Consider the following 21,771-nt stretch of genomic DNA (forward strand, 5'->3'; position numbering starts at 1 on the left):
AGCCAATTCTGAATGACTGTATACCCTTGATGTAGTAAAATATGTTTTCATAAGTCATTTGAGTTAATTGTTGCCATTTGCATCTCCTCTCTCTGCAGGAGTCCCGCTCTGATTGGTTGCTTTGTAGTGGATAGGGAGTATTTTGAGGAGATTGGTCTGCTGGATGAAGGGATGGAAGTTTATGGAGGGGAAAACGTGGAGCTGGGGATCAGGGTAAGAGCTTCTCAGACTGCCCACGAGAGTTTTGAAAGTACAGCAGGAGACAGGATGTCTGGAGTGTGAGTAGACAAGTAGACGCATGCCGATGAATAATGCCGTTTCATTTGATGAAAAGATACTTTATACAGGTTGTTCTTTGAGGGCAGATGGATATGTGGGGGTTTGCAGCCTCTGGTTACAGATAGACCTGTGTGTGTGTGTGTGTGTGTGTGTGTGTGTGTGTGTGTGTGTGTGTGTGTGTGTGTGTGTGTGTGTGTGTGTGTGTGTGTGTGTGTGTGTGTGTGTGTGTGTGTGTGTGTGTGTGTGTGTATAAAATTGAAAAAAATGTTTTCCAACATTGTGCAACCCTAGTGTGTATCATCACACACAATTAAAGTGGCGCTCTCTGCAGCTTGCTAATGATAACCTGCCATACAGGCGTTTTGCTCCAAACTGGCGGGGTCCTAACCTCTCAGTATTGCAAATGTACAGAGCCCCATCGAGACTTCTGCCGACTCCCATCAGACACAGCGGTAATTTGCCTCCGCTGCCAGAATCCAAGCCCAGCCTGTGAATGGAGCTCGCCAGCGGACACACAGCATCTTGCTCTTACTGTGATTTGTCCTAGCAAAGCTGCAATCACTCCATGCGGGGTGCACCCTGACAATACAGAGCGGATCAAACCCTCCATTAAATGTACAGATTTTTTCCCCCCTGGTTTCGTCACCAAGGGCCTCAATGAGCAGAGAGGAAATGGAAATGTCTCAGGAAGTGGCAGGCACCATGTGTGCGACGGGATTTGGATAATGGCCCCCAACATCTGTTCATACAGCTGTGCCTCTACAACCTAATTCCTCACTCTCATCTTTTGAGCTCCTTTGTGCCTCCGAATCTCTAAACGCAACATCGCGCACATGTTGCAATCCTGCAGACATTCCCTAAAGGAATGATATTGAGATGAATGTTCATTGTCATTCTGTTGTGTTTTTAGTCTGTTTAGAACAACAAATGCTGTATGGACTGCAAATTTTTTTTTTTTAAATCCGTATTTTTCTCTTGGTTTTATAGCGAAAATATAAAACGGCCGGTTTCATTTTTTGTAATGAAACAATCTTCTATGCTGCAGTTATTTTTTTGCAAATATTTGAATCGCAACCTCTCAGTCAAACTCATGCTGGAGGCACTGAAGCAAAAGAAAATTTCCCATTTTGCTGACACTCATTGACACTGTGTTGACGGGAGATATTTTGCGCTTTGGAAGAGGGTGCACACTCAATAAAAGGTCAACGCATCTGTGCTCTTCTATTCTTAGCCCTCGCTAAAGGGCTCTGTTTATTCATGGAGAATGAATATTGTCTTTGATCATGTTAGATGTATAGCATAGTTTTATTTGCAATCTGTTGCCACAGCATGTCAGTTTTGTTCCAGGTAAAGAGTAATGACTTTGTCAATAATGTCCCTCGTGGGACATGCTCTTTGGTGGTTAATTCAGTCAAGAATAGGGATTTTTGAACACATACAATATGCGAATATAGGCGAATATGCAGCAAAAATATTTTCTTAATCAATATTTTTGTATTTTTTTAAAATAAAAATAAAACATATCGAAATGTTCTTTTAAAATAAATTTAAGATTATTATTATGTAATATTATTATCATGTATATCATGAAATAAAGTTTTTTCATCTAGTGTTGATTATTATTATTATTATAATTTAAACAACAATATTATTATGCAATATTTTCCAAAAATGTATGATGAAATAAGCCTTTAACCTAGTTTATTTTATTTTATTAATTTAAATTTAAAAATGTATTTAACATTTTTATTTTTGAATATTATTATTATATTAATAATATAATATTTTACATAGAATATATAATGACGTGTTTTTCACCCAGTGTTGATTTTTATTGTTGTGGTATTTAAACAACATTATTATTATCATTATTATTATTCATTATTATTATTATTATACTTTTTTCAGTTATGTACAGTTTTTAACCCAGTGTTGATTTAATTTATTTTTTAATAATATTATTATTATTATATGTTAGTATAAAACGGGAATATTTTATATGTATACATACATATTTTACATTATACATAAATTAAAACATTTTAGCTTTTTTTAGAAAAATATTTGAGGATTAAATTATTAAAACAATGAATGACAATTTATTTTGTTTCGATATTTTTTGTTTATATATTTTGGGCTTCTTTTTTTGTTTTTTAGATCACTCTCAATACATTTTTTTGGGAAAGTGACCAAGTCTTAAATGTCTCCCAGACAATATAAAGCCGGTTTGATTCTCATTTCATGCTTGCAAAATTTGCCTCTGTGCGACAGATTACGGTCTGAATTTCTCTGTCTGCAGCAGGTATTGTATGCAAATGTGAGAAATTATTTTTTAATGCTTTGGGAGAACAGACGGCTGAGTCATGGATCATTGGGATTGTTGTCAGTGATTATGCATATAAATCATTCTCCTGGGCTGGCAAATAGGAACAACACACATCTGTCCACTTCCTGTTGAAGCCCGCCCAGCGAGTCTTGGCGTTAAAAGCCTGCCAAACAAGCCGATCAGAGCAAATCTGATACACCCCCCTCCTTTTCAAACAAATAATCATATTCAAAATATGGCACCTGGGTCTCTTGATAACCCAACTTTTTGTTGGATGCAAATCAGATGCATTTAAATATACACAACACGTGTCCAAAAAGCTCGCTGCACTGAAACGACCCTAACATATGTCCCAGCCAGATGTTGCACTTCATATTTTACCAAACCAGGCCTGAATGAAAGTGTTTGGGTGTGAATGTCTAAATGAAGTGCAGCACGCTGGCATGTGGCCTATATAATCCCATGTGAAGATTTACTGGAGAGATGTACAAAGCAAAGAGAGATACTCCCGGTTTAAAAGCTCTGCATGAGTGCAGAGGGTGGAAAAAACAGGGAATCAAACCAACACGCACGAATATGCCGCCACTCTCCATTTTGAGCTGCATAACATGCACTAATTGAGGGTAAATCTTTGAACAAATGTGTATTATATGAAAGCACTTGAGAATGAAAGCAGCAGCATTTTGTTGTTTTTCTCCCGTCTTTACTGACAAAACAGGTGGTGACTGTGCTGTTAAATTGCTCAATGTCAGCCGCATGTCAGGAAATATGTAGAATTATAACAAATTAAATGGTCTGTTTGAGCTTTCAAATAGCTTCTTTCAATATTCTTCTCGTCATGCGGTAAAAAGCTCCTATATTGTTTTGTAAATGAAAAGCAGTTTTGGGAGTTTAGTCTGAACAAAGGGCTCCGCTGTGTGGAAATGAGTAACCTTTAGATGATAATTGTAGGAAATGAGCGTCCTTGATTTGAAGTTATTGTTTAGCTTGTTTTTGTCCCCTATAAACCCTTTTTACATTTTCTAATGAAGCACAAAAGTGCTTTTTGTTCCTTGTGGAGTTTGATTTATGTGTTTTTTTTTTCCAGTAATTTGGTTTATTCTGCTAAATGGACTCACACTCCCTAATGAATCATGGCGTATTTGTTTTTGTAGACTGCCTATAATGGATGTTAAAGGACATTTTAGAGAGCGAATTTTTCTTCGTCCTTTTCAAAATTCAAAACGCGAGACACTAATGTGTGTGTAATCAGGTATGGCTGTGCGGAGGAAGTGTGGAGGTCATGCCCTGTTCCAGAATAGCTCATATTGAGCGCGCCCACAAGCCCTACACGGAGGACCTGGCAACTCACGTACGCAGGAACGCTCTGAGAGTGGCCGAGGTGTGGATGGACGAGTTCAAGAGCCACGTTTACATGGCCTGGAACGTTCCACAACAGGTACTAAACCTATGAATAGTTGCATCTCTAAAAACTGACTGGATAGGCCATGTTTTAAGAATTTGAAAATCTGGTCTTGATAATAAACTGATAAAATATAAACTAATAGTTTATAATACAAGATCATAACTAATAGAGTCTGCACTAATTCTAAATCACTAATCCCCCCCAAAAAATTGTGACATTGATCATGTGACTCCCTCGCAGTCATATTTCCTGTCAACATGCTCCTTTTTTAATTCAAATTATTGAATTCATATATTCTTTTCACTCAAATTGTAATGCTGATAATTTGTAATTTGAAACAATAAATAAATAAAATATACCATTCAAAAGTTTGGGGTCAGTAAGATATTTTTTTAAAGAATCTTATACTTACCAAGGCTGCATTAATTTTTATCAAAATCACAGTAAAAATAGTAATATAAATTTGTGACATTTATTTATTTATTCCTCTGTTGGCAAAGCTGAATTTTCAGCATCAATACTCCAGTCTTCAGTGTCACATGAAATCATTCTGATATGCTGATTTGCTGCTCAAGAAACATTTCTTATTATTATCAATGTTGAAAACAGTTGTGCTGCTTCATTTTTGTGGAAACCAATATGCACTTTTTTTAAGATTCCTTGAAGAATCGAAATTTCAAATGAACAGCATTTATTTGAAATAGAAATCTTTTGTAACATAGTATTTAGTGTTTTTACTTTTAATAAATGAATACTATTGCTGTCAAATCGATTACTTGCGATTAATTGAGCACACACACACACACACACACATATATATATATATATATATATATATATATATATATATATCTATATATATATATATATATATATATATATATTTTATATACACACACACCGATCAGGCATAACATTATGACCTTCCTAATATTGTGTTGGTCCCACTTTTGCTGCCAAAACAGCCCTGACCCGTCGAGGCATGGACTCCACTAGACCCCTGAAGGTGTGCTGTGGTATCTCGCACCAAGATGTTAGCAGCAGATCCTTTAAGTCCTGTAAGTTGCGCGGTGGGACCTCCATGGATTGGACTTGTTTGTTCAACTCATCCCACAGATGCTCGATTGCATTGAGATCTGGGGAATTTGGAGGCCAAGTCAACACCTCAAACTCGTTGTTTTGCTCCTCAAACCATTCCTGAACTAATTTTGCTTTGTGGCAAAACACATTATCCTGCTGAAAGAGGCCACAGCCACCTGGGAATACCGTTTCCATGAATGCTTCGAACAATGCTTTGGTTGGTGGTACGTGTCAAAGTAATGTGTAGGATAAAGTAGGATGGCAGGACCCAAGGTTTCCAAGTAGAACATTGCCCAAAGCATCACTTCCTCCGCCGGCTTGCCTTCTTCCCATAGTGCATCCTGGTGCCATGTGTTCCCCAGGTAAGCGACGCACCCGGCCATCCATGTGATTTAAAAGAAAATGTGATTCATCAGACCAGGCCACCTTCTTCCATTGCTCCGTGGTCCAGTTCTGATGTCCAGTTCAGTTCACGTGCCCACTGTTGGTGCTTTCGGCAGTGGACAGGGGTCAGCACGGGCACCCTGACTAGTCTACGGCTATGCAGCCCCATACGCAACAAACTGAGATGCACTGTGTATTCTGACACATTTATATCAGTACGAGCATTACCTTCTTGTGCAATTTGAGCTACAGTATCTCGTCTGTTTGATTGGACCACACGGGCCAGTCTTCGCTCCCCACATGTATCAATGAGCCTTGGCCGCCCATGATCCTGTCGCCGGTTCATCACTGTTCCTTCCTTGGACCACTTTTGATAGATACTGACCACTGCAGACCGGGAACACCCCACATAAACTGCAGTTTTGGAGATGCTCTGACCCAGTCGTCTAGCCATCACAATTTGGCCCTTGTCAAATTCGCTTAAATCGTAATGGTTGCCCATTTTCTAACACACCAATATATATATGTGTGTGTGTGTGTGTGTGTGCGATAAATCGCAATTAATCGATTTGACAGCAATAGTATTAATTTATTAAAAGTAAAAAATCTTCTGACCCCAAACTCGTGAGTAGTAGTGTATAAATTTAAATTTAAAAAAAAGCAAGATTTTTGGACACTGATGTATATTAATATGCTAAATTGCTTGACAACCAGTAGCCTGCAGTTAAATGTAATTATCTATTGGACATTGTTTGTTATCATATTTCAGTTGTCAATGTTTTATATTTTTAAAAAAAATTAAAAAAGGAAGCAAGCCTCTAGAAGTAAATCTCTACTGTGATTTTTACCATGGATAAAGGGGATTATTTTGGCAGTCTGCGTCAACCATGGCAGATTTTCTGAGACACACGGCCTTAAGTGGCTTACAGTTCTATATCAGTACATGAATGTAATGGAAGTCAAAGGATACCTGCTGGTTTGTCATTTTGAGTTAAGATGTAAAGGGTTGAGATGTAATGACCATGACTAATTTAAGCTACAATAGCCATTAAGGCTTTTTAATGAGCTCTCACTTTTGAGCTGTACATGACGTATTGAAATGCAACTGCATATAGAATCACCTCACTTGAAGTCTGAATAAGTGCCTGAACCTGTAGCGCTAAGATAGATGTACATAGACACATGAGAGCTTTCATGTTCTAGCAGATATTTGATTCTGAACTCTATAAATGAATGATTGCATGTTCACGATTAAATGTGTTTGTGTGTGCAGGGCTCAGGGATCGATATTGGTGATATCAGAGAAAGAAAAGCTCTCAGAGGGAGACTCCACTGTAAACCCTTCAGCTGGTTCCTGAAGAATATTTATTCTGAGATGAGAACCTACACAGACACCATCGCTTATGGTGTTGTAAGTATCCACTTCTTGTCTAATAACAGTCATCGCTACAAAATCTACAAAACAGGTGCCATTTGTGTCCCTCGTATATACAGTCAAACCAAAATGAGTTCAGACACCTTCAACATTTTCTCACATTATCACATTATCATTATTTATTCACTATAGTTTAGAAAATGGTAATAAAATATGACAAGAACAAATTAATCTTGATAATGTCAGATAACTTTGATAGAAAGGTATGTAATGGCTTACAATCAACTGTAGCGATTCGGCTCAAAAGGGAATTATATATATTTATATTTATATATTCAAAATGAATCATAACGTGTTATGATCAAATTATAAATATCCAAATCACCCAAAAGGGATAATACCTAGCCTATGTATTTGTACACATAAATAACACACAAACACACAAAGGATTGTAATTAATTATGAATATTTAGGCTATATCAGTTTTCAAAATAACTTTTAACAGAATTAATTGCAAATCGACTGGTCCGTTTGTCCGCCGAACCGACAATACGATCTTCTTATCAATTCTCAAAAAGTTTATTCTTCCTATCGACTCTTTAGAAAGATTATTCTTCTGGCTACGAAGAATAACTTTCTGTTCTATTAGAGTATTAATTAAAGTACTCAGGGTACTATATTGTAGCTTGTAGCAAAAATCACAACATTAAGTGACTGAGATTTGTGAGCAGCAAAAGGGACAATCAAGCATGGATATAATGGTTTTAATAAATGAAACTACAAATGCATATGACTAAACAAAGAATACATATATACAGAATAATGAAAAGTAAAGAGAGAAAGAAAGATCAAGGAGTGGCAAATTCACAAACAGGTAACCTGGAGAGTCAGCAATGTATAAGATCAACTTAATAGGGCACATAAGCTTAAAACGCATCTAAAGATTGGTAAAATTGATACTTGCATCGGGTTTTGGTGCTTAGAGAAGAAAGATGCGTGTGTGTTTAGAGCTTCTCGGAGCGTTGTGAGCTGGAGCGTTCTGTTTGTCTTCCGGAGATTGTGTCGTCAAACCGCGGTAAGTTTCAAAAGTTAACTTGAAAGCAAATGTTGCCGGAAAGTGAGGAAAAGAAGTCCGTCTCATCAGAAGAAGAATGAGCGCTAGGATGGAATAAGTGCTGCATGGCAAAGGATAAGCTCGCCTGGCCAGGGGATGAGACAAGAAGATCTGAGATGAGCTAAGATGAGCCAGTGTATGTGTCTCTTAAGGACTGATTAACACATATCCATCTTTTCTGAAGTAACCAATCATTAGTCGGTGTCAGATTGGATCATTTTTAATCCAAAAGATGGCAACAATAGTATAATACATTTTATCGTAACACAATATATTTCTCTAGTTCAGGCTCCCAGAGAGTTGTCTTTACATACCAGGAAGTATATGGCTGGAAGATATTAAAGCAGAAATATATTCTTACACTTAAATACAAGCATTTAAAATGACTTTAACATTACTCACAAATCATAACTAGGGGCAGAGTTGATTAAGATCTTTTTGAAGTCACAAGCTATCTTCAAGGTGTTTCTGCTCAGCATCGACCAAGGCCTCAAAGGTGACAACAGGCTCGTAAACATCAGACCGGCCGGAGCCTGGTCCATAGTTTATGTGCAAAGGTCAAAAATGGCTAAAAGCATCTCTGAGGTTTAACAGAACTGATCATTGTGTTTCTAACTTATCTTTTCTGTATTAGCAAAAAAAAAAATTTTGATATAAAAAAAATAAATTTATAATTTTACTATCAGTGATGCTTTAAATTAATCACAAGTGACAGTAAACACATTTATAACAGAAAAAAGTGTTTCAAGGTTTCCACCAAAATATTAAGCAGCATAACTGTTTTTAACATTGATAATAATGAGAAATGTTTCTTGAGCAGCAAATCAGCATATCAGAATGATTTCTGAAGGATCATGTGACACTGAAGACTGGAGGAATGATGCTGAAAATTCAGCTTTGCCATCACATATAATTAAAATATATTAAATAGAATACAGTTACTTTGAATTGTAATATTACTGTTTTAGTGTATTTCTGATCAAATAAATGCAGTCTCTGTGAGCATAAGGGACTTATTTCAAAAACATTAAAAAATCGTACTGACCCCAAACTTTTTATATTTTAGATTGTTTAATTGTTTAAGCCATGTTTAATTATGCATCAGCGTTGTTACTGTCATATGTTTCCCTCTTTTAAAGTAACAAACTATTCCATAAATCAATAGACTTTGTCATAATAACATCATCCTATTTTCAGGAGGTGAACTCTTCAAAGTCTCATTCCTTTTTTATCATTTTATCTAGTTTCATATTTTTTTATATAAATTGTTCAAATACATTTTTGTATTAAATAAAAGCATTAAACTATTATTCTAAGAGACATCTTCTCATTTCACAAGACTTGTAATGTCAAACTAAACTGGGTTACCCGGTTACCGTTCTGACGGCATAATTATATAACAACATTGTCAAATGTATTAGTTTAGCTAGACACAGCACAATGTAGTTTATTGGCACTTAGAGACATTACATTATTATATCTGATAGATGACATTGTTTCGCATAATATTGAGTTATAGCTTGTACGAAGTATTATTTTTTTTATTTCTCAGGGCTTGCCGTTTCATCATTTATCACAATGCAAGGCCAACAGAGTGGTTTTCCTAATTGGCATTCTTTTATGGAATAGCATAATTAACAGCTCCATTGTGAAGACAAAGGAAAGCTGAGCTCCAGGCTATTTTCACACACATTGGCCATTAGCAGACAGAGGAAGAAAGATGGTATTTGCGATCTTAATTTATCTCCTCCTCGGTGGTTTTTGCAGTGTGAAATGTGTCTGATGTGTCAGCTCATTTAGTGCATCTTTGTGTGTGTGTGTGTGTGTGTGTTTGCATGTAGCTAAGGAACAGCCTGAGGCCGGATCTGTGTGTGGATCAAGGTCCCGACTCCGACAACATTCCCATCCTGTACAACTGCCACGGCCTGACACCTCAGGTTAGTGTCCAGTCCACTGCACCTTCTGGCTTTCATCCTTTTTCAGCCCTCAGAGTGTGTGTAATTCATTTATATGTAAGTGCTCATGTCTGACTCCATCATGTCTCCTGTTCTCTCTTTCCATGTTTCTCACTGTATCTACACAGTATGTGAAATGAAAAATTTGTAGGATCTTATTTGTGGCTTAGAGATCCAGAAAAGGAAATAACGGGTTCAACAGGATCAGGAGATGTAACGAGTTGATTTCGAACCTGCATCACTTTGTATGAGCAGCTGGCAAAATGTTTTAAAGCATGTGCTCTAACCGCTAAGCCACAGCCTCAACTTTTTAACATGACCTAAATGTCAAAATGTTGTCCTCTCATTTTGGACAAGGCTATATACAGGTGCTAGTCATATAATTAGAATATCATCAAAAAGTTGATTTATTTCACTAATTCCATTCAAAAGGTGAAACCTTTTATATATAATATTATATTTTATACCTAATATATTATATTAATTCATTACACACAGACTGATATATTTCAAATGTTTATTTCTTTTAATTTTGATGATTATAACTGACAACTAAGGAAAATCCCAAATTCAGTATCTCAGAAAATTTGAATATTACTTAAGACCAATACAAGGAAAGGATTTTTAGAAATCTTGGCCAATTGAAAAGTATGAACATGAACAGTATGAGCATGTACAGCACTCAATACTTAGTTGAGGCTCCTTTTGCCTGAATTACTGCAGCAATGCGGCGTGGCATGGAGTCGATCAGTCTGTGGCACTGCTCAGGTGTTATGAGAGCCCAGGTTGCTCTGATAGTGGCCTTCAGCTCTTCTGCGTTGTTGGGTCTGGCATATCGCATCTTCCTCTTCTTAATACCCCATAGATTTTCTATGGGGTTAAGGTCAGGTGAGTTTGCTGGCCAATTAAGAACAGGGATACCATGATCCTTAAACCAGGTACTGGTTGCTTTGGCACTGTGTGCGGGTGCCAAGTCCTGTTGGAAAATGAAATCTGCATCTCCATAAAGTTGGTCAGCAGCAAGAAGTGCTCTAAAACGTCCTGGTATACGGCTGCGTTGACTTGGACCTTAGAAAACACAGTGGACCAACACCAGCAGATGACATGGCACCCCAAACCATCACTGACTTTGGAAACTTTACACTGGACCTCAAGCAACGTGGATTGTGTGCCTCTCCTCTCTTCCTCCAGACTCTGGGACCCTGATTTCCAAAGGAAATGCAAAATTTACTTTCATCAGAGAACATAACTTGGACCACTCAGCAGCAGTGCAGTCCTTTTTGTCTTTAGCCCAGGCGAGACGCTTCTGACACTGTCTGTTGTTCAAGAGTGGCTTGACACAAGGAATGCGACAGCTGAAACCCATGTCTTGCATACGTCTGTGCGTAGTGGTTCTTGAAGCACTGACTCCAGCTGCAGTCCACTCTTTGTGAATCTCCCCCACATTTTCGAATGGGTTTTGTTTCACAATCCTCTCCAGGGTGCGGTTATCCCTATTGCTTGTACACTTTTTTCAACTACATCTTTTCCTTTCCTTCGCCTCTCTATTAATGTGCTTGGACACAGAGCTCTGTGAACAGCCCACCTCTTTTGCAATGACCTTTTGTGTCTTGCCCTCCTTGTGCAAGGTGTCAATAGTCGTCTTTTGGTCTTCCCCATGATTGTGTAGCCTACAGAACTAGACTGAGAGACCCTTTAAAGGCCTTTGCAGGTGTTTTGAGTTAATTAGCTGATTAGAGTATGGCACCAGTTGTCTTCAATATTGAACCTTTTCACAATATTCAAATTTTGAATTTGGGATTTTCTTTAGTTGTCAGTTATAATCATCAAAATTTAAAGAAAAAAACATTTGAAATATATCAGTCTGTGTGTAATGAATGATTATAATAAACAAGTTTCACTTTTTGAATGGAATTAGTGAAATAAATAAACTTTTTGATGATATTCTAATTATATGACCAGCACCTGTATATAATTTTCTTACTTCTTACTTTCTTACATTTCTTACATTACTTAAATTCATGTATGTGGGTCAGTTAAAACTGTCCATTCCAATGAATCGATTCACAGCTTTGAATCAAAAATATTCAGAACTCTGAAGCAAAATGTATAAAAATAAAAAAAAAGAATTTATAAATTATTAATTATTAATGCAAAGACAAAAATTTGCACCGGGCGATGCAAATGACGCGGTGCGTTTGGTGTGAACGTGTGATATTCTCAATTGCGTCTTCCTTGCAAGTTGAAAAATTTCAGTTTGATGACGGAAAAAAGGCAGAAAGAAATGTTGTTGATGATGTGCATAAAAACACTCCTCAGATCGCACGAGTGACGCAGAAAAATCCCTTGAGTAAATTAGAGTGTGTAACGTGATGCGAATATTCGCTTCGCTTTTGGTGTACACACACCAAAAGTGAAAGTTGTATCTGGTAATATTACCGTATTGTTACGAATATAAGACAAAACGGCTTTGTCTTATATTCAGGGTCTTGACTTTTACATGTCAATAATACATCCTCAACAATAGGAGTTTGAACGAAACTACAATAGCGTGCCGCTAGACGTTACGCAGTTGTCCATGTCTGCTGCAATGGTTTCTACGACAGTAAAAGCGGAAACTGAGGGTAACGTGGATATGACGCCATTGACAGGCGACTCCCTCACACGTCCCGGTTCCTTGGTTAAAATCGCAATTTTCTCTCAATTTACAAATAGTTGGAAACATTTGGGATATTGTAAGTACTCAACTGAACAAAATATATAACACTGGCCTAGTGGTTTTTGGATATTTTACTGCAAAAATCGTACATATTACATATATTGCACCTATAACTCATGTTAACATAAATACTGCAACAAATGTATTGCGCATTGTTGGTTAATACATTATTGGAACTTACATACACCACATTTACTTATCAATATTTAAAATTATACTTCCTTCAATTCATTTTGTGAAAGCAGTGTGGAAAACATGCCGTGATTCATTTTAACTAGATTTTTCTGTATTTTAGCTCTCTATTTAGCAACAACGACTGTTGGTAAAAAATTATATTTGAAATAATTTCAGAGCGAATACATAAATATTGATATATCAAAAGGCTGAAAATATAAAGATTGAATTTTCATAGCTCATTCATTCTTATTCTCATCTACTGTACAAAGGCTCTGCACACTTCAGTTGTTTAATTCATGGTGAAAATAAAAGACATTTCCTCCTCTATGAAGATTTCTCTTTTATGAAGATTTGGCTTCGGAATCTCTTTGTATGCTCTTGTCTTGTGCTTTCCCATCTTCCCGTCACAACTGATCTCAGTGTTTCACAGTGATAGACTGTCAATTTATTTTGCAACCCATAAAACAGTCATTGTATTGCATAAAACCTCTTTATTTTGTGCTGATGCTTGAAATATGAATTTTTGAGCAGTTGGGCTGCTTGAGGCAATCTAGTCTGGGTTTTTTGTATAATTTTTATTTTATTTTATTCTGAGCGTATTACACCACCAGTTTCCATAACAAATGATATCCCACAAAAATGCTGTAAAAATAGGGAGCTTTCTCCATAAAGCATCGACTCACCAGGGGATTTTGGATTTAGACAGATTCCAGGGCTATAGTCAGTATAATGAATCTCAATAAAGTGCAATGACTTAGAACACAAGCAGGGAGGGTTGTTTCACCACCACAGGCATCATTTAGGTGAGGAAGGATTGTAGAATGTGAATGTGTGTCAGAGATATATAAATGAGAGAGAGAGAAGAGAGAGAGGAAGAGAGAGAGAAGAGCACTGTCAGCATGATTTTAACTACTTAGTTGGTTGCTGAATTCATATCGGTGTGTGCTTCCACCTTTCTTATTGGAATCGACACAATGGTGCCAAGCAATGCAGTAATGTTTCTATTCTTGCTGATTCAAAACTTTTTAGAATCTGTTGAGTAAATCAAAATTACACCATTGATTGCTAATTATAGGACATTTTAGAGGCTGCAGGGCTATTATTGTACAATGTTATATAATAAGATAATATTAAAATATTATATAAAAGTTCCTTGCTAATCTCCTTGGTTCTTAATTAGTTAACACCTGTTCTGTGTCAGTCAATGATCCTTTGTGTATTTAAGCCCTCATTTTCCTGTTTCATTGTCTGGCATTGTCTATGTTAGAAATGGTTGTGCTTACTGTTTCTCCAGCTATTTTCGGAGTTGTCCAATGTGGATTTATTGGTTTAAAGACTGTTTTTTGAGATTGGGGCAGTCGTGGCCTAATGGTTAGAGAGTCGGACTTGTAACCCGAAGGTCTCAGGTCCGGCAGGAATTGTCGGTGGGGGGAGTGAATAACCAGTGCTCTCCTCCACCCTCAATACCACGACTGAGGTGAGACCCTTGAGCAAGGCACCAAACCCCCAACTGCTCCCCGGGCGCCGCAGCAATATGGCTGCCCACTGCTCTGGGTGTGTGTTCACGGTGTGTGTGTGCACTTGGATGGGTTAAATGCAGAGTACAAATTCCAAGTATGGGTCACCATACTTGGCCACACGTCACTTCACTTCACTTTTTGTTTCTCTACTCCTTTGTCATGCGCATCATTTCAGCCTAACGTGCCTAAGACTTTTGCACAGTACTGTGTATATACACCGATCAGACATAACTTTATAACCGGTGAAGTGAATTACACTGATTATCTCTTCATCACGGCACCTGTTAGTGGGTGGGATATATTAGGCAGCAAGTGAACACTTTGTCCTCAAAGTTGATGCGTTAGAAGCAGGAAAATTGGGCAAGCGTAAAGGATTTGAGCAAAATTGTGATGGCTGGACAACTGGGTCAGAGCATCTCCAAAACTTTAGCTCTTGTGGGGTGTTCCCGATCTGCAGTGGTCAGTTTCTATCAAAAGTGGTCCAAGGAAGGAACAGCGGTGAACCGGCAACTGGGTCATGGGCGGCCAAGGCTTATTGATGCACGTGGGTAGCGAAGTCCGATGTGGTCCGATTAAACAAACGACCTACTGTAGCTCAAATTGCTTAAGAAGTTAATGCTGGTTCTGATAGAAAGGTGTCAGAATACACAGTGCATCACAGGTTGTTGCGTATGGGGCTGCATAGCCGCAGACCAGTCAGGGTGCCCATGCTGACCCTGTGAGCATCAAAAATGGACCACGGAGCAAAGGAAGAAGGAGGCTTGGTCTGGAAAACGTGATGAATCACGTTTTCTTTTACATCACGTGGATGGCCGGGTGCATGTGCATCGCTTACCTGGGGAACACATGGCACCTGGATGCACTATGGGAAGAAGGCATGGCGACAGAGGCAGTGTGATGCTTTGGGCAATGTTCTGCTGGGAAACCTTGGGTCCTGCCATCCATGTGGATGTACTTTGACACGTACCACCTACCAAAGCATTGTTGTAGACCATGTACACCCTTTCATGGAAACGGTATTCCCTGGTGGCCGTGGCCTCTTTCAGCAGGATAATGGGCCCTGCCACAAAGCAAAAATGGTTCAGGAATGGTTTGAGGAGCACAACAACAAGTTTGAGGTGTTGACTTGGCCTCCAAATGTGCTGAACAAACAAGTCCGATCCATGGAGGCCCCACCTCGCAACTTACAGGATTTAAAGGATCTGCTGCTAACATCTTGGTGCCAGATACCACAGCACACCTTCAGGGGTCTAGTGGAGTCCATGCCTCGATTGGTCAGGGCTGTTTTGGCAGCAAAAATGACCAACACTAGCCTGACAAGCCAGACCCACATCAAGATGTTGGGTCTGGAAACTCACCATTGACAGGGCTCAATCCGAGGGGCGGGATAAACGGTTGTCTTTCAAATTCCCTCTGCACGCAATTGGATAGCGCCATGAGCGCCACAACCAACCAAAGCAAAGAAGAAGGTGAAGCGGAGCGAACGTTAGTTGATAGACTTTCGCCGTATCCGGTAGGCAAAACTTCGAACATATCTTCTTTTCTTAAGAATGACTTCAGTGCCGTTCTTTGTTCTTTTCTCAGAGAAAAGCTTAACTCCAAGTCTTCCAGAGTCGCGGCCAAAGCCGATTCAAAAGGCCGCTGCTCGTCAGCTTCTTTGTTTACTAGTAGCACGCAGAACCTCTGCAACTCTGCCGTGACGTTAAATAATTATAGCATATGAAAAAATATATATTGCGGGGCTGGTTGAGTTGCCTTAGTAGTGTGTTGAAACCATAGACTGTAAAAAAAAGATGGACGACGTCCTTTCACTATCTTCTGTTGTAGAAAACTGAAGCCGCCAATGTCTGCTGCGCTGAAATCTTGCGCAGATTTGGGACCGTATACGCACACACACATTTAACTTCTCCACCAGCCATAATATTGCCGCATGATTTACATCTCATGTCTATTTGCACACTTGAACTGATTTCAAGCACTCTGATAGGATGAGCAGTATGAGCATATCACTGTCTCTGTGATGCTGGATTTGTTTTATCTTTAATGGGCCCTTAGACAATACATACCTCAGCTAAGCGTATTAACACTGTGGCAGTTGCTCAGGGATTTGAGCATGTTGGAAATGGAGCATAGACATGCTCACTCTTTCTTTCATTGCGTTATCTCCCATTCATTCAGGAAAAGGAACATTGTTCCCATACAACAGCTATAAATCTCCCAAGCAGTGAGAAAGCAAGCTTTTTCTCAAGCAGAAACAGTGCTAAATGAGTCCCTTGCAAGTTGAGTCCTTATTTTTCTTCTCTCTTACATTATTCCCCATCCCATTTTAGCCCTCCATCCCTTCCCGTCACAGTTCCATTGCTCATCAAAGGATCCCGAAGGATATGCATTGTTTCTATTGTGAATGAATGATTAGTTGTTTTACGTGTCCGTGGAGATACACTTGCCTGTTCAGCCTTTGTGTTCATTTTCATTTCAAGGTGCCTCACAAAAGTTTGAGCAGTTTTGCATTGGTGCCGTTCCAAAGTCAAACAACTAGATTTTTTTTTTACTGTAGGCTCTGGTGTACTGCAGTATTCTGAGAAAAAAAAAGTCTTGACACACAATTAATCTCAGCAGAAAGCAGTGGTAGCTCTCAAAAAATACAAGATCAGAATTGATCTGGAGTTCTGAATGCCAGAAGTTTGGATTGCCAAAATTGTTCTAGACGGTATACAACCAATTTAATCTATGTTTTTGTGAGAAGTATGCATTTCTGTGATGCACTGCATGAGATATCGAATCAATAATACTGTTAGCACTTCTCCAAGCTCTGGCTTTTGAAGTGAAACATCAATCCATCCAGAGCCTGAAGAAAAAGTGTGGGCATATTGCATGAAATTATTTCTTTTTGAAAGTGCTTGTTTTTCAGTATGGCAAGGGATACAAGTATCAGGGCTATTGATATAGGACTTGATCCAACAAAAGGTGCATTACTGATTCAAAGCAAATGTTGAATATCAGGGTTTAAGTTCTTTCAATTTACCCCACATGCCATCAGACAGTGTTTGAAATGTACACAACTGTTTTTAACATTAGAAATGTATCTTGAGCAGAAAAAATAAGCATTGGTGACACTGAAGATGTAGTAGTGATGCTGAAAATTCAGCTTTACATCACAGGGATAAATTACATTTTAAAATATATTTAAACAAAAAAATTATTTTAAATTGTAATAATATTTCCCAATATTACTGTTTTTACTCAGAGACTTCTTTTAAAAACATTTTAAAAATCTTACCAATCCCAAACTTTTGAACAGCAGTGTAAATGCGAATAAATTCATTCAAAACTTTTTGTGAATGTAATGTTTCTCTAAGTAGAAGTTTCAATTTCACAATACATCAGATCTGCTGTAGGTTAAAATAGCCATTAATGAAAATCAGGGCTGAATACTTTCCATATTTTATAGTATGCAATATTAAGATTAGTGCAGACACAAACCATTGTGTAATGAAAATAGTTTGTATTATTTCCAGTGCTCTTTTGCTAATGTTGCTAATGTTTGCTAATAGTACCCCCAACCCCTTGCACTACCGAAGAGGAGTTTTAAATGTATAAACCTAAAAGTGAATTAACAGTTAATTTTAGTTACATAGAAACACTTACATAGAAATGCAAACAGATCATGACAAAGAAGGAATATGTCCCATTACTTTCTTTCTACATACTTAAAAGTGTAAACTTTCCCATCACCAGCTGATGTACACACACTTGAAATGCTTTGTAGAAGTAACCAGTTGGCATTCAGCCCATGTTTGAACGGTGTGTATGGAATTAAAAAATGAGAGTCATTCGATTAAAAAAAGTTATTCTTCCCTCTTGAGCCCATTAACATGCAATACTAGGTATCAACACTGGGATTTGGAACTGAGCCACATCGTCTTAAGAGATTTGACAAGAAAAGACACTATTAACAGACATGAATAATTCATTCTGTTGCCTATGTAATACAGAGCTGAATACCACAATGTCCAAACCAATATTCAGACGGCCCAAATTAATGGATCAGAATGATAAAAGATATGTCATGACATTACAACTTTCTTGTAATTGCAATTCAGGGCTTGATTATATAAGGCCTATGCGTGACATTTTTTTGTTTTGTTGACAAATAAATGTTTCTTTACAAAACTCCTTTATACAATTTTAATTGTACTAATTTTAATTGTCCCCAAATTGTTCACACAAAGTTGAGAGCATGAAATTATCCAAAATGTCTTGGTATGCTGAAGCATGAAGAGTTTCTTTCACTGGAACTAAGGGGCCAAGCCCAACCCCTGAAAAACAACCCCACACAAATTTTCTGTAATAAAAATGCCACATGAGTTTTTTTGTTGCGCAACGAGGGATTTATTCAGTAAATGTGTCTCTATGGTAGTTTATGCACGTCCTCTCATACAATAAAAAAATGACATTTTAAGCACATTTTTAGAATTTATGTGCATCTTGGCGTTTCCATCCAGTGGTTTTTATGTGATATACCAAAATGCACATCAAAATAGGTGGATGGAAACATTCATAATATTAGAATGATCTCTGACGTATCATGTAACGTGTTTTTTTTTCAGGATTCTTTGGTGAACAGAAAGTTCAAAAGAACAGCATTTATTTGAAATAGAAATCTTTGTAAAATGTAAAAATATTTAAGAAAATAACAATTTCTCAAACTTTTGAACATTTGTTCCCATACTTTCCATTTGTGAATTATATTATCTGTTATTCTAAAGCATTGTAATCATAGAATGCCATCCCTTTCAATTTTTTACTTGGAAACCTTTGCCTATTAGTATTCACATGTGAGTACCTAATGCAGCATGGAGCAGATGATAATGCTAGGCTAATGTTAACATAATAAAAATGGTAAAAATGTAATAACCAGCCAGAAATTTAGGCTGGTTATAGACTATTAAAATATATAATTTAAAAGTGCTTTTCTCTTCTGTTTTTTCAGAATGTGTACTACACAAGTTCTCAGCAGTTGCATGTCGGAGGTTTGAGTCCAACCATCGACGATGATGACAACAAGTGCCTGGTGGACGTGAACGGCCGGCCGCGACTGCTGGAATGCAGCTACGCCAGCAACAAGCACATGAAGCTCTCCTGGATCTTTACTCAGGTATATATACAAAGGAAACAATGAATCACATACTCAAAGGCTTATTGTTTATTCTTGTGCTTTTTAAAGTAATAACATGCTAATTGAATTTTATGATTATTACATACAGTAAATAATTTTTTAATGCTAACTATTGGTTTTCGGGTTAGTTGGTGCCTTAGATGAGTCTAAACGAGGATGGTATTGCAATAGTCAGTTTGTGCTTTCTGGTATATTTTTGTATACCAGAATTTAGCCAGCAGCCATATCACCCTGTAGCCCAAGACTGAAGCTAATCAGGGTTGAGTCTGGTCAGTACCTGGATGGGAGACCTCCTGGGAAAACTAGGTTCCTGCTGGAGGAGGTGTTATTGAGGCCAGCAGGGGTGGCTCACCCTGTGGTCTGTGTGGGTCCTAATGCCGCAGGATAGTGATGGGGACACTATACTGTCAAAAAGCACCTTCGGATGAGATGTTAAACCGAGGTCCTGACTCTCTGTGGTCATTAAAATCCCAAATTTGCCAACTGCCCTCTGTCCATCATGGCCTCCTAATAATCTCTGTATACTGATGAGTCTCCTCTCCACCAATCAGCTGGTGTGTGGTGGGCGTTCTGGCGCAATATGGCTGCCGTTACATCATCTAGGTGAATGCTGCACATTGGTGATGGTTGAGGAGATTCCCCAAGGTCCCAAGTTCACTACTGCGCAGACGCAGGTCCCAAATCTGCGCAAGATGTCAGCACAGCGCTTTCTACAACCGAAGATAGTGAAAGGACGTCGTCCATCTTTTTTTTACAGTCTATGGTTTCAACACACTACTAAGGCAACTCAACCAGCCCCGCAATATATATTTTTTCATATGCTATAATTATTTAAATGATGAATATTGTGACGTATACGTTCCCGGAAGAAAACGAGCTTAGAAACAGTGCTTACTGAGGATAACTACCTTTGGAGTGTACTTTGTGCTTTGCAGACCTTTAACAGCAACTCCTCTTTAAAGCCTATATCAAAACTGTTTTTTTTTTTTATTATCAAGTCCTGAGAATATTTAAGTACTAGTCCAAAACCTTCCCTTAAAATTCGCTGTCAATTTCCAGCATCTGTTAGCCCTCCGGCTGTGTGACTGCAATAGATACTTTCTGGATATCGAGCATTAATAATTCAGAGATGTGAGTTGTGTGTGTGTCGTAAAGCTCTCCTAATTCAATTCAAGCGTCCTTCTGGATTGTAACAGACATCTTGATTTCATCTGCACACGGTCCGTGTAATGAATGCGTCTCTATTAAAAGGTAGCTGAATTAATATATGTCACAGCAGGCGGTGTCGTCTAAAAGGTTTAGCTGAAGTGTGGTGGAAATGTCAGAACAGGTTATTAGGAAAGGGTAATGTTGCCCTCTTGGGAGAGATGTCGAAGTAGATGAACAAACACCTGCTATGGAGAAAAGTGTAAGAGTATGAACGATATCAATTCTCACACGAACCCTCGGGACGTGGTTTTAATGTCTCAGAGCTTATAGCAGCCACCTTTTTTTCCTGGAGTTTCAAATGGAATCAGGTGGACCAAATCCATTGTGGCCTTTTAGATGTGATGAATAATTGATGACAAAGCCAGTGAAAGAGGGAACTGGCTTTTGACTCATAGGAGAGCATCAGAAATGGCTTTAATTAAGTCTTTATCGACTCTCTTTGTCTATTGACAGTCTGCTTTTCAGTCTGTATCCAGGAGACCGCTTGGCAGCTTGTGAATAAATGTGGCGTTAAGCTTACCTGACACATGTACCCAGCTGAAATATATTATTTAGCTCTTTAGGGCATTTGGCACCACCAGCAGTCAGGGCGAAAACTGTGATATTACTATTTCAGGGAGGCTCATTTGAAACAGAACATAATTGAAGCAGATGCAGTGACACACACCTGTTAAATGATGCATGCCAGATTATTTTGTAATTACAGTGGTCTTAATAATGCCTGGTTTATAATCTACCTGACCACGAAAAAATATCTGGAGTTATACTACTTAAATTATGTTTTAAAATCGAAAAATAATAAAGATTTCAGTAGCATATAGGTTTTTTGTTACTGTGCTGTAAAAGTGTGTCTAAACTAAAGTTTGACATAGTTATGTACTTGTACTATGCACTTTGTACCGTCTAAATTGTTCAAATTGTTCTAAATTGCCATAGCATATCATACCATAACTACCATATGAAGGTATTCTCTTCAATAATATACTTTCACATTTAGCACAGTATATAACATTTTGTTTTCACATGCCAATTGTACAGCCATAAAAGTA

General features: G+C 38.0%; 1 protein-coding gene across 1 annotated transcript in view; it reads left to right on the forward strand.

The window, feature by feature from the left end:
- galnt18a (UDP-N-acetyl-alpha-D-galactosamine:polypeptide N-acetylgalactosaminyltransferase 18a) overlaps positions 1-21,771 on the forward strand; it is an 84,746-nt gene that overhangs the window by 58,394 nt on the left and 4,581 nt on the right. Inside the window, exons 6-10 of the mRNA XM_079809407.1 lie at positions 99-213; positions 3,858-4,043; positions 6,748-6,885; positions 9,805-9,900; positions 19,328-19,492. Of these exons, the coding sequence (XP_079665533.1) occupies positions 99-213; positions 3,858-4,043; positions 6,748-6,885; positions 9,805-9,900; positions 19,328-19,492 (700 nt within the window). The remainder of the gene's footprint in view (positions 1-98; positions 214-3,857; positions 4,044-6,747; positions 6,886-9,804; positions 9,901-19,327; positions 19,493-21,771) is intronic.

This window comes from Gobio gobio (assembly GCF_949357685.1).
Source record: "Gobio gobio genome assembly, chromosome: 25".
Taxonomy (NCBI): domain Eukaryota; kingdom Metazoa; phylum Chordata; class Actinopteri; order Cypriniformes; family Gobionidae; genus Gobio; species Gobio gobio.